General features: G+C 42.0%; 1 protein-coding gene across 1 annotated transcript in view; it reads left to right on the top strand.

Moving 5' to 3' along the window:
• ANK3 (ankyrin 3) overlaps positions 1-12,547 on the top strand; it is a 393,067-nt gene that overhangs the window by 233,890 nt on the left and 146,630 nt on the right. Inside the window, 4 exon segments of the mRNA XM_005671012.3 lie at positions 2,464-2,661; positions 9,166-9,264; positions 11,587-11,685; positions 11,773-11,871. Of these exon segments, the coding sequence (XP_005671069.2) occupies positions 2,464-2,661; positions 9,166-9,264; positions 11,587-11,685; positions 11,773-11,871 (495 nt within the window).

Raw genomic sequence — 12,547 nt, 5'->3', positions numbered from 1 at the left:
AGCTCAGGATAAATCCTTTAGTAATGACGGGTAACTCGTCTGGAATGCGCACACATTTCAGAGGTGCTAAAGCTTCTCTGTTTTTTAAGAACCTATGTTTTGGGGGGGGGTTAAAAGTAATCAAGGAGAGGATCATGTCACAGAAGCTGTTGACTTGCCTTCAGAGGCTGAGAAGTGGGTGGCTTGAAGCTTAGGCCGGTAGCAATAACAAAAAGAGCTATGATGTATCGTAAGAAGCTGAACTCTGTCTTGCCTTTACCACTCTAATTAGCTGGTGTTAGGATATCACAGGCTTCCTATTTTAGCACTGCTTTGTGACTTTTCCCTTTTATTCTCGGGTGGGGATGGTGGTGAAACAGCTCACCCCCTCCCGTCACTCACCGTAGAGTTGGGCTCCATCCAAAGCCCTGCGTTTGGCGCGGAAGGCCCTCTCTTCAGGGTGTGTCTGAGCAGAGGGCCAAATGCTTCCCAGGTCAGCTGGGGCTTCCAGATGGTAATAGGTCACAACTAAAAATAGGGGTATAAAATCTGCTACCCAGGTCCATCCCATGTGTCAGAGGCTGGTTTCAGAAGAGTCTAGAAGTGGCACTTCCACATTCATCGACTGATAACCAACAGCCTGAATCTTCCACAATCAATTAGAAAGAGAATGTTTGGCAAGTAAGAAATGTTGTCACACGAGAGCATAGCAGTGACAGAAATATGAGGGTTCCTTACAGGAGGCTGGCCAACTGGTGGTCCAGCAGCAGCCCTGGTGCCCTCTGTGTTGTTTCTGACCTAGCCACAGGGCTTGGAAAGACAGTGACTAACCTGTTGTCTAGATTTGGATCATATTCCCTGATATAAATCCTATTTGTGTTTTATAAAGTCTATTTTATGTCTCAAAATCCTACCAAAAGAATCATTCTGATTTTTCATTGGCATATTTTATGCCATCAGATTCATGGCCAGGTCAAAATGTAACTTCAGATTTCTTTTAAAGGACTGTGAGCCAGGTACAGGGTTCCCTAAGGCAAGGGAACCTTTCTTTCTTTGGACAGAGGACTCTGAGGGCTCCTGAGGGAGCACATTAACAATTCGTCCAAGGAATTTTGGTTCCCTCCACCTCTGAGCATTAGGAGTCGACCAAGAGAAGGGTCCTGAGATGTTCTGACAGTTCGAGTAAGCTTGACTCAAATGCAGGGATTTGCCAGTCATTGCCAGGTAGTAGAGCTATGAAGATGAATATGGCACTTGCCCTCCATAGATTTTTATTTGGTAGGAATGGACAGATACATGAAGAAGTGTGCCACTAAATATCTCCAGGACTTTGATGAGAGTCAGTCTAGTTGGGGGCAGGTATAGGAGGGAGAAGGAAGGTGAAACACTCGATGAGGTGTCCCTGAGCTGAATGTTCCATTGAAAGATGCTGGCCCCAAGGGCAGGTTGGGGAAAAGAGTTCCTTGTAGAGTAAGGCAAGATAGACACACGAGCTTGTGTGTGTTTGGGAGACCAGTCCAATGGAAGCATGACATGGAAACTAGAGTTTTATAAAAGAGGCAGTCAGAGGGGCAAATGGAAGTAGATTACAGGACCTTGACTACCATGAAAATTAAGATTTTTGACTTGTAAGCAGTAGGTCATTAAAAAGATTTTGAAGGGTGAGTTCCCATTGTAGCACAGCAGTAATGAACATGACTAGTATCCATGAGGATGCGGGTTCAATCCCTGGCCTCGCTCAGTGGGTTGGGGATATGGTGTTGCTGTGAGCTGTGATGTAGGTCACAGATGGGACTTGGATCCCATGTTGCTGTGGCTGTGGCGTAGGCTGGCAGCTTTAGCTCCGATTCGACCCCTAGCCTGGGAACCTGAATATGCCATGGGTGAGGTCCTAAAAAGCAAAAAAGAAAAAAAAAAAAGTAGTAAAATGACTTTGAAGGGAAAATACTGGCTCCGATCTTGCCACAGTGGTCCCATTTGTTTGTTTCCCAGTTGGATTTCTTCTCATTCCTGATTTAAATAAGGCAAGTAGGAGTTCTCTGGTGGTTCAGCAGGTTAAGGATCCAGTGTGGTCACTGCTGTGGCACGGGTTCAGTCCCTAGCCCAGGAAATTCCACATGCCAGGGGCACAGCCAAATAAATGAATAAAGGCAAGTAATTATTGAGCACCTACTAACATAACTACCTGTGAAAGGGAGCGCTAGCTTCCTTTTGTAAAACCAGTGGCACTTTGACTCTCTTGTGCTAAACTGTCTATAGTCTATAGACAGAATTCAGCTTGTCTCCCTATTTAGGCACTGGGAAGACATGAGGGTCCTAGAGTGATAGCACTTCTTGGTTTATCAGTGTTTGCTTATGAGTTGATCACGATTTTTTTAAATCATCAAAGAAAATCAGTAGAAAGGGAAGCCTACTCTTTTAAAATGGGCTGCACACATTTTTATCTTGTTCCTGAGCGTGTGACCAAGTGATTTGTGTTGACAGAATGGCTATACCCCACTGCACATCGCTGCCAAAAAGAACCAGATGGACATAGCGACCACTCTGCTGGAATATGGTGCTGATGCAAATGCAGTTACCCGGCAAGGAATTGCTTCTGTCCATCTCGCAGCTCAGGAGGGACACGTGGACATGGTGTCGCTGCTCCTCAGCAGAAACGCTAATGTGAACTTGAGCAATAAGGTAACCTTTTTATGTCTCTCTAAAAAGCATACAGGGAGTTCCTGTTGTGGCTCAGCAGGTTAAGAACCCAACTAGTATCCATGAGGACGAGGGTCCATCCCTGGCCTCGCTCAGTGGGTTCAGGATCCGGAGCTGCTGCAAGCTTGGGCATAGGTCACAGATGCTGCTCAGATCTGGCATGGCTGTGGCTGTGGTGTAGGCTGGCAGCTACAACTCTGATTTAAACCCTAGCACTAGGAACTTCATATGCTGCAGCGTGGCCCTAAAAAGGAAAAAGTAAATAAATAAAAATAAAAAGCATATACTACAACAAAGCCTCACCTTCAGAAAGGTCACTAAGAAGTCATGAAAAAGTCAGATCAAGTAGAATGTGTAAAGTGTAATATTATATGAAGATGTTCACCAACATGTTATTTATCATGGGGAAAACTTGAAAAAACTCATTTTAAACAGTAAGAGAACGGTAAGTCAATAATTAAAAAGGCATACAGTTGAGTAACATCTAGCTGTAAAAATGAGGTCTGCAAAATTTTTTTTCCTCCTGCACCTGAGGCACGTAGAAGTTCCTGCACCAGGGATCAAACCTGCACCACAGCAGTGACAATGGTGGATCCTTAACTGGTAGGCCACCAGGGAACTCCCACAAAAAAATTTCTAACAACCTAAAGTTTTGCTATAATATTGAATCAAAACACAACATTGTCACCTCACTAGAATGTAGCAAATAAGTTGTACGTTGATTTTTGCCAGAAACATTTAGGGATACCTACTCTGCCTGTCCTGGTTTTAAGTCCTAAGTTGCAAAGAGAAATTGGAAACAGGTCTGCCTTCCAAGAGTTCATTTTCATAACAGAAATTTAGAGTAGCTGTTTTATTCAATAGATTGAGAGGCTCGTCTTTGTATGTAAATTGGCAGTTCCAAGGAATTTTCAAGTCTCTGTTCCCAAAAGTCTTCAAACTCCCCTGCCCTCACATTTGACACCCCCATCATTAGTGAAAAGCCGGGTGAAGCTGAGTAGAAGTCCCGCCCATAATTAACCAGAGGCATGTTAATGAGGTCACTGCCTCTTGCTGTGTATGTCAGAGAATTTGGGTTTGCTGACCTACTTGTTAATGCATGAGTCTGAGATCTACCCAAAATGCCAGACAGATGTTCCTAAAATTCAGATAAAACAGAAGCCTGCAAGAATGCCCCCCAATTCCTAATAATCCAAACTGCTGACATTTAGCTTCTCCTCTGTGGACTGGTGATGGCACAGTTGTGGCATTTCTCAGTCATAGCTCAGATGTCAGAGGAGAGTTTCAAGATGGTAATAGTTTGATGGCAACACATAATAAGTCGTTTAAATATCTTAATGGATGTGGCCTATTTTTGGTAATCACAGAAGCTTTGAATCTCCCGGGTCTTAACCCTAAACCTGAGTCCTACTGCTTGACATGTAACTTGGTTGGACAAGTCACATGACCTGTCTAAACCTCAGTTCTGTCCTCTAATAAAGAAAGACAACAATATTTACTTCCCGAAAATCATGAAGATGAAGTAACATTCAGCACCTTCTTCTAAATAGAAAAAGAACAGTTGTCTTAATTTTGGACTTTGCATACCTTGGGAAAAAGGCTAACTGCACGAATGTGAATTCCCAAGGTGGTAATTTAACACATTCTATAAACCAAAGGACGTATGTTAGAAAACAGGGAAATCTGGGGAGTTCCCATTGCGGCGCAGCTGAAACAAATCTGACTAGGAACCATGAGGTTGCAGGTTGGATTCCTGGCTTTGCTCAGTGGGTTAAGCATCCAGTGTTGCATGAGCTGTGGTGTAGGTCACAGATGCTGCTCAGACCTGGCATTGCTGTGGCTGTGTTGAAGGCTGGCGGCTACAGCTCTGATTAGACCCCTAGCCTGGGGACCTCCATATGCTACATGTGCGGCCCTAAAAAAGACAAAAGAAAACAGGGAAACCTTTTTTCTCTTTTAGTATCTTGAAAATCCTTTGTGATCATTTCAGAGCAAATATAGTTTTCATTTTTTTTCTGGTGTACTGATTTGCTTTTCCCCCATCTTTCTCTTTTTTGGCCGTGCCCATGGCACATGAAGTTCCCGGGGCCAGGGATCAAATCCCAGCCCCAGCATCAATGCCCTATCCTTAACCAGGGAACTCCTTTCATATCTTTCTTTTTAAACCTTCCTTTTGGGTTGTATGTCTCAGCATTAACGGGAATCACGAAGCAATTTCACATAGTCATTATAATCAGGATTTGTTTGAGTTGTATTTCTAAGGCTCACTCATATGCTAATATATAAACCAGCCTTATAATAGTTTGCTGCAAAATTCAACCTATCTTAATGAGATAGAGGACCTGGCCTTCTCAAATTGAAGCAAATTCTGGCATCCATTAGTATATATTTTCTTAGGAGTTCAGAATGTTATATCTCATTAAGTCTTCAAGAGACAGTATAGACTAGAACAGTTACGTTAACAGGTGAACATTTTCAATAGATTCAATACCAGCGTACAGTGTAACTGATGTTTTATTTCTTTTAAATTCCTGCAGTCAACTGGTTGCAATATATATCCAGCCCTGAATACATCTTAAAATCATTTTTAAAAAATCCTTAGGCTTTCTAAGAAAACTTTAGAGAGAATTTATCAGTATTGACTTTGGTAGACTGGACATGAGTGAGGGGAATTCTGAGCACCAGAAGACATCATAAACCAAGGAAACCTGGAAATGTCCAGCCATCTTCTGAATAAACTCTATATAAGCAGAAATACTGCCAAGAACATTGTCAAAAGCAGATCAGCTGGTTTCACTGTAGCACACTGTGCTTAAGGAACTTTCAAGAACTTTGCAATACCTAGAAATGGTTTAATATAAACACACTTGTAAGTCTTTGCTTCCTTTCTTGGCAATCATTTTCTGTAAAAAGTATTAAATAAGCCCCAATGTGAAAATAGAGAATCAGCAGAACTTTATTGTTCAATGAGGAAATCTGACCATTTTTCTGTCAGAGTTTTAAACATCAGTTACTGGGAGTTCCCTGGTGGTTCAGTGGATTAGGGATCTGGCATTGTCACTGCCATGGCTCAGGTCACTGCTGTGGCTCAGGTTCAATCCCTGGCCCAGGAACTTCCACATGCCACAGGCGTGACCATAAAAAAAATATATATATGTCAGTTACTGGGCCTCCTCTCCCTTCTCTCTACCCATCCTATCACTCCATTTCACAGTAGACTTGACTTCCTTACTAAAAAATAAATACTAGGAGTTCCCGTCGTGGTGCAGTGGTTAACAAATCCGACTAGGAACCATGAGGTTTTGAGTTTGATCCCTGGCCTTGCTCAGTGGGTTAAGGATCCAGCGTTGCCATGAGCTGTGGTTTAGGTCGCAGACGCGGCTCAGATCTGGCATTGCTGTGGCTATGGTGTAGGCTGGCGGCTATAGCTCCAATTAGACCGCTAGCCTGGGAACCTCCATATGCTGCGGGAACAGCCCTAGAAAAGGCAAAAAGACAAAAATAAATAAATAAATACTAAAAGAAAAATTGAGCTTTTGTGAAAAGTTCTATTGAACTCAACGCTTGATTGTTTTCACTTGTTTCTTTGCTTACTATTCCCCAGCAGTTCCCAGATTTTTAAGAAAAAGAGACCATGAACCCAAGTTACTGCTGAAGTGCTAGTGTTTGATTTGATTTAATTTTGCCCTTTCATTCCTGCTTTCCCACATGAAGTTTACAGACTACAAGCAGCTATATTCTTTACACAGCTAATAGAATGTGAAACCAAAGTGTTATTCTTCTGTGTTGGTGGTATTCTCTCTGTTCCAAATAAATGCCATTTTTAGAATGAGCCATGGTCAAAACCCCAGAAAAGATGAACAGATGACTTCTGAACTCAAGGTTGTTTTAACCATCACATTATTCTTTTAAATATTTTTAAATAAACTTATGAATATAAAAATGATTTTTTTCTGGTGTTCTCTGGTGGCCTAGTGGGTTAAGGATTTGGCATTGTCACTGCTGTGGTTCAGATCCCTACTGTGATGTGGGTTAGATCCCTGGTGCAGGAATTTCTGCATTCCATGGGCACAGCCAAAAACCAAAAAAAAAAAAAAAAAAAAAAATTGTTCTTTATTTAATTTAGCCTCTTTTATCTAAAGTTGTTTGCTTTTTCCTCTGTCTTAATCAATGAGTAGATGAATTCAGTGCTAGATACGAGACCCTGGTGTATACAAAGATGAAAGTTGCAGTAAGCTGTCTCAACAAGCTCATAATGGTTTGAGGAAGACAGACAAGAAAATAGAGTTTAGATGCAGGAATATGATGCTCTTAATATAAGTGAGCCTGGAGAAGGTACACACATGCGGTTAGCAGAGAGACCGGCCCTTTGTGAGACAAGGGGGAAGAGAGAGAAGCCAGAAAAGCTGGAGGGGGCTCATGCCCAGGGTTGGATGGGTCACCCTGGGACAGCGTGAACATAGCTGGGGTGACCCACTGGGGTGACACAGAAAGCAGAGCACGTGCCAGAATACCTTTCCCCAGCTATGCTGAGAACCACTCAGTGAAGTTCTTCAGAAGTTTAAGAAAGTTGCAAACTTTAAATAGGGGATCATGACATTTTACAAAATATTACGGCGGCAAATATTTGTTTCCTCTTAAGTAGAACATGGAACATTGTTCCATGATTATGTCAGTGTTTGGGTGGTGCTAGTTTTGGCCCCATCTTATTTTTCTTGGATGTCAAGTGACTGCCTTAGTTCTCAGTTTCATACTTCCTCTGGATTCAGTTTGGGTGGGCTTCTTCCAAAAGTCTGTAAACAGTATTAAAAAGTCAGGAGCAGAGTTCCTGCTGTGGTGCAGTGGGTTAAGGATCCAGCATCCCACAGCTGTGGTGCAGGTAGCAGATGCAGCTTGGATTCGATCCCTGGACCAGGAACTTCCATGTGCTATGGGTGTGGCCGAAAAAGAAAAAGGCAGGAGAGAATGACTCTTTGTGAATCCTACCTTTTGTGTGACAGATAGGAGCCCCTAAATAAAGAGTGTTCAGCACATAGAAGGTTCTGTGTCCTTCCTTGTGCTGCTTTTGGTTCATGCCTTTCCTCTGACAAACAGAACAGGTTGATAGCCTGGCTGAACACACAGCAGAGGAGAAGGAAGGAGGCCTCCAAGATTAAAGACCTTAACGTCTCAGATCATGATGGGTGAAAGAAAAGAATCTGGAAGCACTTATACCACCTTACTTTCTCTTAAATATGTTTTATGAAAAAATACAACTACAGAGGATTTTTAAACCAGAGTGCAATCTTAGCGATATCTTTTCATGGCTATTGGAACACCCTTGTAGCCTGCCCATTCTGTAGGAGAGTCAATTTCAAACATCCAATCTCATAAAATGACTTAGACATTCTCATGAGCTAGCCTTCATATTACATTTCACAGGCCATCTTTCTTACCCAGAGGTGACATACAGAAATTATTTCTCAGCCTTGGGTATTAATATTTAATGGAGAAAATATTATCACTGTAGGTCAGTATTCAATTTATAGATAATTTTTATTTAATAATTTTTGCTAAAGCTTAATTGTTGGTCATGTGATAAAACTCTTGCATAATTTTTTTTAAAAAAGTCTCTGTTAAAAAAACAAGCACTGGCATTCCCGTCGTGGCTCAGTGGTTAACGAATCTGACTAGGAACCATGAGGTTTTGGGTTTGATCCCTGGCCTTGCTCAGTGGGTTAAGGATCCGGCGTTGCCATGAGCTGTGGTTAGGTTGCAGACGCGGCTCACATCCCAAGTTGCTATGGCTCTGGCGTAGGCTGGCGGCTACAGGTCCGATTTGACTCCTAGCCTGGGAACCTCCATATGCCGCAGGAGCAGCACAGGAAATGGCAAAAAGACAAAAAAAAAATTAAAAAAATAAAATTAAATTAAAAAAATACAAAAACAAGCACTGAAGTGCATAAGAGAGAAATGTTATAATGTCTGGGATTTGCTTTAAAGTATTTCCATAGGCGTCTTGCTGTGGTACAGCAAGTTAAGAATGTGGTGTTGCCACAGCTGGGGCATAGATTGCAGCTGCGGCTCCGATTTGCTCCCTGGTCTTGGAATTTTCATTGTCATGGTGTGGCCAAAAAAAAGTAAAATAAAATACTTCCATAAAGAGGAGTTTCCTGGTGGCTCAGCAGCTTAAGGATCCAGAATTGTCCCTGCTGTAGCATGGGTTTGATCTCTGGTCTGAGAACTTCGACATGCCTCAGGTGTAGCAAAACAAACAAACAAAAACAGCTACCAAAAAAAAAAAAAATTCCTTAAAGGAAAGAACAAACAGGAAATAAGGCTGGATGAACAGTGTTGTCACATGCTGGTATGTACACTTACTCCATAGATTAAAAAAAAAAAAAAAAGAAATCTAGGCTTACTTACCTAGAATTCATCAGCTGTCTCTCAGGCATGCCTGTGTGTACACCATCCTTCCTGTAAAGTGACTGCTTTGCTCTTTTGCAGAGTGGCCTGACCCCCCTCCATCTGGCTGCTCAAGAAGACAGAGTGAATGTGGCTGAAGTCCTCGTAAACCAAGGGGCACATGTGGATGCCCAGACAAAGGTATACACAAAGGTTGTGCCCATCCAGAGTGTCACTGTGACTCTGTATGGATCAAGTACAGTTTTTTAGGGGGAAGAACAAATCTTCCATCATATCCTTTCTTGCTGCTGCTGCTTCTTTTTAAAATTAAAGTGTAGTTGATTTGCTTTGAATAAAGTAAAGTTGGTTTACCTTTATACAGAGTATTTCTAACATATATCTGTACAAGGGACACCATGGCCTGGATACTCTATCCAGCTGCATATCCATACCTCCTGTGTAACGCGTTTATTGAGCCTTGTTACAACACACCTGTCCTTCAAGGGCAACATGTGAAAGCTTGTACCTTTCTTAGTTTTTGTGACTGAGTTTTAAAAAAATGCATGTGGAAAATTTCTCAGTAATTTGTGACCTCTAACTTTGTTCAGACATAGTTAATGAAAAGGGATAAATTGCTTGCTTCAATTATTACTCATTTGCTAAATTCCTTAGCGTGTGTGATCACGAGCTCCCATCTCCTCAGCCAAAATAGCTATCTTTTCGAAAAGAAGTTTCTGATTAATCTCACATAATGCTACAATTTCAAACTCAGATAAGAAAAACAGATGTTTTTGGAGTTCCTGTTGTGGTGCAGCGGGTTAGGAATACGATTGCAGGTTACTGCAGAGATGCAGGTTCGATCCCTGGCCTGGCGCAATGGATTAAAGGATCTGGTGTTGACGCAGCTGCAACTTGGATTCAGCCCCTGGCCTAGGAACTTCCATATGCCTCCATTGCAGCCATAAAAAAGGGGGGGGGGGGAAGGAAGAAAGAAAAATGGATGTTTTTCTGTCATCAGAGATGACTTCACATTGCTTTTCCCCGAACATTTTCTTTTGACATGTGATTTGTTACTCTTCATATTCAACTTGTTTTAGCTACTTCAAAACATAACTCTTCTTTCTTTCTGTGTGTCATGTTTTTGACACAAAATGAATATTTATTAAATGTTATATTGTGAACGCATTTTTGTGTATAAGATCAGTTCTGAGGTGAATGGAGAGATAGTGAAGGTATTAATAATAGAGAAGGATCGCTGGGAATTCGCTGGGTAAAAAGGAATTGCAGACGTCAAACTCAGGATTTACAGGATAAACACAGGGTGCAGCCCTGGGTACACCACATCTATTGCACAATATTCCGACTCTCTATGGCTATGCCTACTCCACCCATGCTGTATTCTAGAAGCTGCCCCAATGTGATGTGACCAGGCAAGATCCCTCACGCTTTTTAAACTCTGTGTTAAAATAGTAAAGCAAGTATAATTGCCCTGGGCTGGGATAGCCCTAAATAGAGCTGTGACCCCTCATTTCCATTTCTGAAACACCCTGTATTCTTGAAGTCCCTGAGGCCTCTTTGGTGGCCTAATTGCCTAGCTCTCCACTCAGTTTCCCTCCCAGACTTTTCATTCTGCAAAATCTCATTGTCCTTAGACCTGAATGCCTTCCTAGGTAGCTAAGTATTTAATAAAGAAACCCCAAAGTGAAGGGTGTGTTGTTATTTCCATGAAAGCATCAGTGTTTTTAAATCTGGGGCAGGGGGGTGGGGGGGTGGGGGGAAGACTGGATTTAGCTTATCTTCATGTCGCTTGTATACCTTCATCAAAAATCTTTACTTTAGAAATTTGCAACTTCATGGTAAATATATTGACCCTATGTTGTTTCATCTACACACACATAGACACATATAGACTTAAAAACATTTTTTTTTTTTGGTTACCTCTCCCTTTATAAATTAAAAGTTCTAGAAGGTAGTAACAGGATTGTGTTTCTTAGTTCAGTCAGGAATTCAGGCAGCGGTTCTCAAGGGCAGGGTAAGAGAAGATATAGTGCCGTGACCCTTCCGCTTCTGATTTGCACAAGTGACTTTTGAGTTTTAGTGACTTCACATGTTGTCAACCTTCATTTTATGCTTTTAGAGAGTAGAGTGTTCCCTAAATTCTAGTCCACCTCTGGCCATTGAGCACTCTTAGCCTCAGCAAGAAGCCACTGAACCAGTCTGTCTAAGCTGTCAATTTCTCCATCTTTTCATCCTATCTGGAAAATTTGTTAGGAGAACAAAATGAGTCCATGCTCGAGACAGCACTTTGGGAAGTTTAATAACTAATTTCCATGTGAGATGGTATTGTTTATATCTCAGACCAGTTGTGAGAATTTTCAGAGACATTTGTCTTATAGAGGGGGAATAAAGGGTTTCTGCCTTGTTAGGAAAGATTACTTTGGTTTCTATTTAGGATGGCTATTACTGAAAGTGTACTTAGGATGTTTCTTTTTTTTAAATATATATATATATGTATAATTATAGATGGGCTACACACCACTGCATGTGGGCTGCCACTATGGGAACATCAAGATCGTGAACTTCCTGCTCCAGCATTCTGCAAAAGTGAATGCCAAAACAAAGGTAAACTCCTTTCTCCTTTGTATCCAGCAAGTCATTGACTTTGTGTCCAAGGAAGGAGGAGTCATTTCTTCCATCTCCCTTTCGCAGAATGGGTACACGCCGTTACACCAAGCAGCCCAACAGGGACACACACATATAATCAATGTCCTGCTTCAGAACGATGCCTCACCCAACGAACTCACGGTGGTAAGAGTCAAGAGCCAGCTAAGGGAAGAGGAAAGAGATGGGCCTCGGTGCTGGTATCTTCTTAAATTTTTCATTGTGCACCAGGGTTGCTTTTTGATTTTCAATAGTAGGTGTAAACAGAGCATGGGAGGGAAAAGGACAATAACTGTATTGCTCTGAGCTGTCCAGAGAAAGAGAGAGATGTAATTAGTGTTTCCCACTTAAAAACTATGAATCAGGAATTCCCATCGTGGCTGAGCAGTTACAAACCCGACCAGTATCCATGTGGATTTGGGTTTGGTCCCTGGCCTTGATCAGTGGGTTAAGGATCCATCGTTGCCATGAGCTGTGGTGTAGGTCATAGAAGAGTCTCGGATCTAGTGTTACTGTGACTATAGTGTAGACCAGCAGCTGCAGCTCTGATTTGACCCTTAGCCTGGAAACCTCCGTGTGCCACAGGTGAGGCCCCCCAAAAGAAGAAAAAAAAATGTAGCCCACCTAATTCTCGGGGCGGAGTCCCCTCACCTGTCTGCTTGTATCCTTCACAAGCATCCTATATTAATAAATGTACTTCTAAAAAAAAACCTCTGTGAATCAGAGCTCCCTTTTGATGCAACGTGTTAAGGATTTTGCATTGTCCCTGCAGCAGTTTGGGTCACTGCCATGGCACAGGTCCAGTCCCTGTCCTGGGAACTTT

This window comes from Sus scrofa, chromosome 14 (assembly GCF_000003025.6).
Source record: "Sus scrofa isolate TJ Tabasco breed Duroc chromosome 14, Sscrofa11.1, whole genome shotgun sequence".
NCBI lineage: Eukaryota > Metazoa > Chordata > Mammalia > Artiodactyla > Suidae > Sus > Sus scrofa.
Note: the sequence above shows the minus strand (reverse complement) of the source record. Positions and strands in the feature narration are given on the sequence as shown.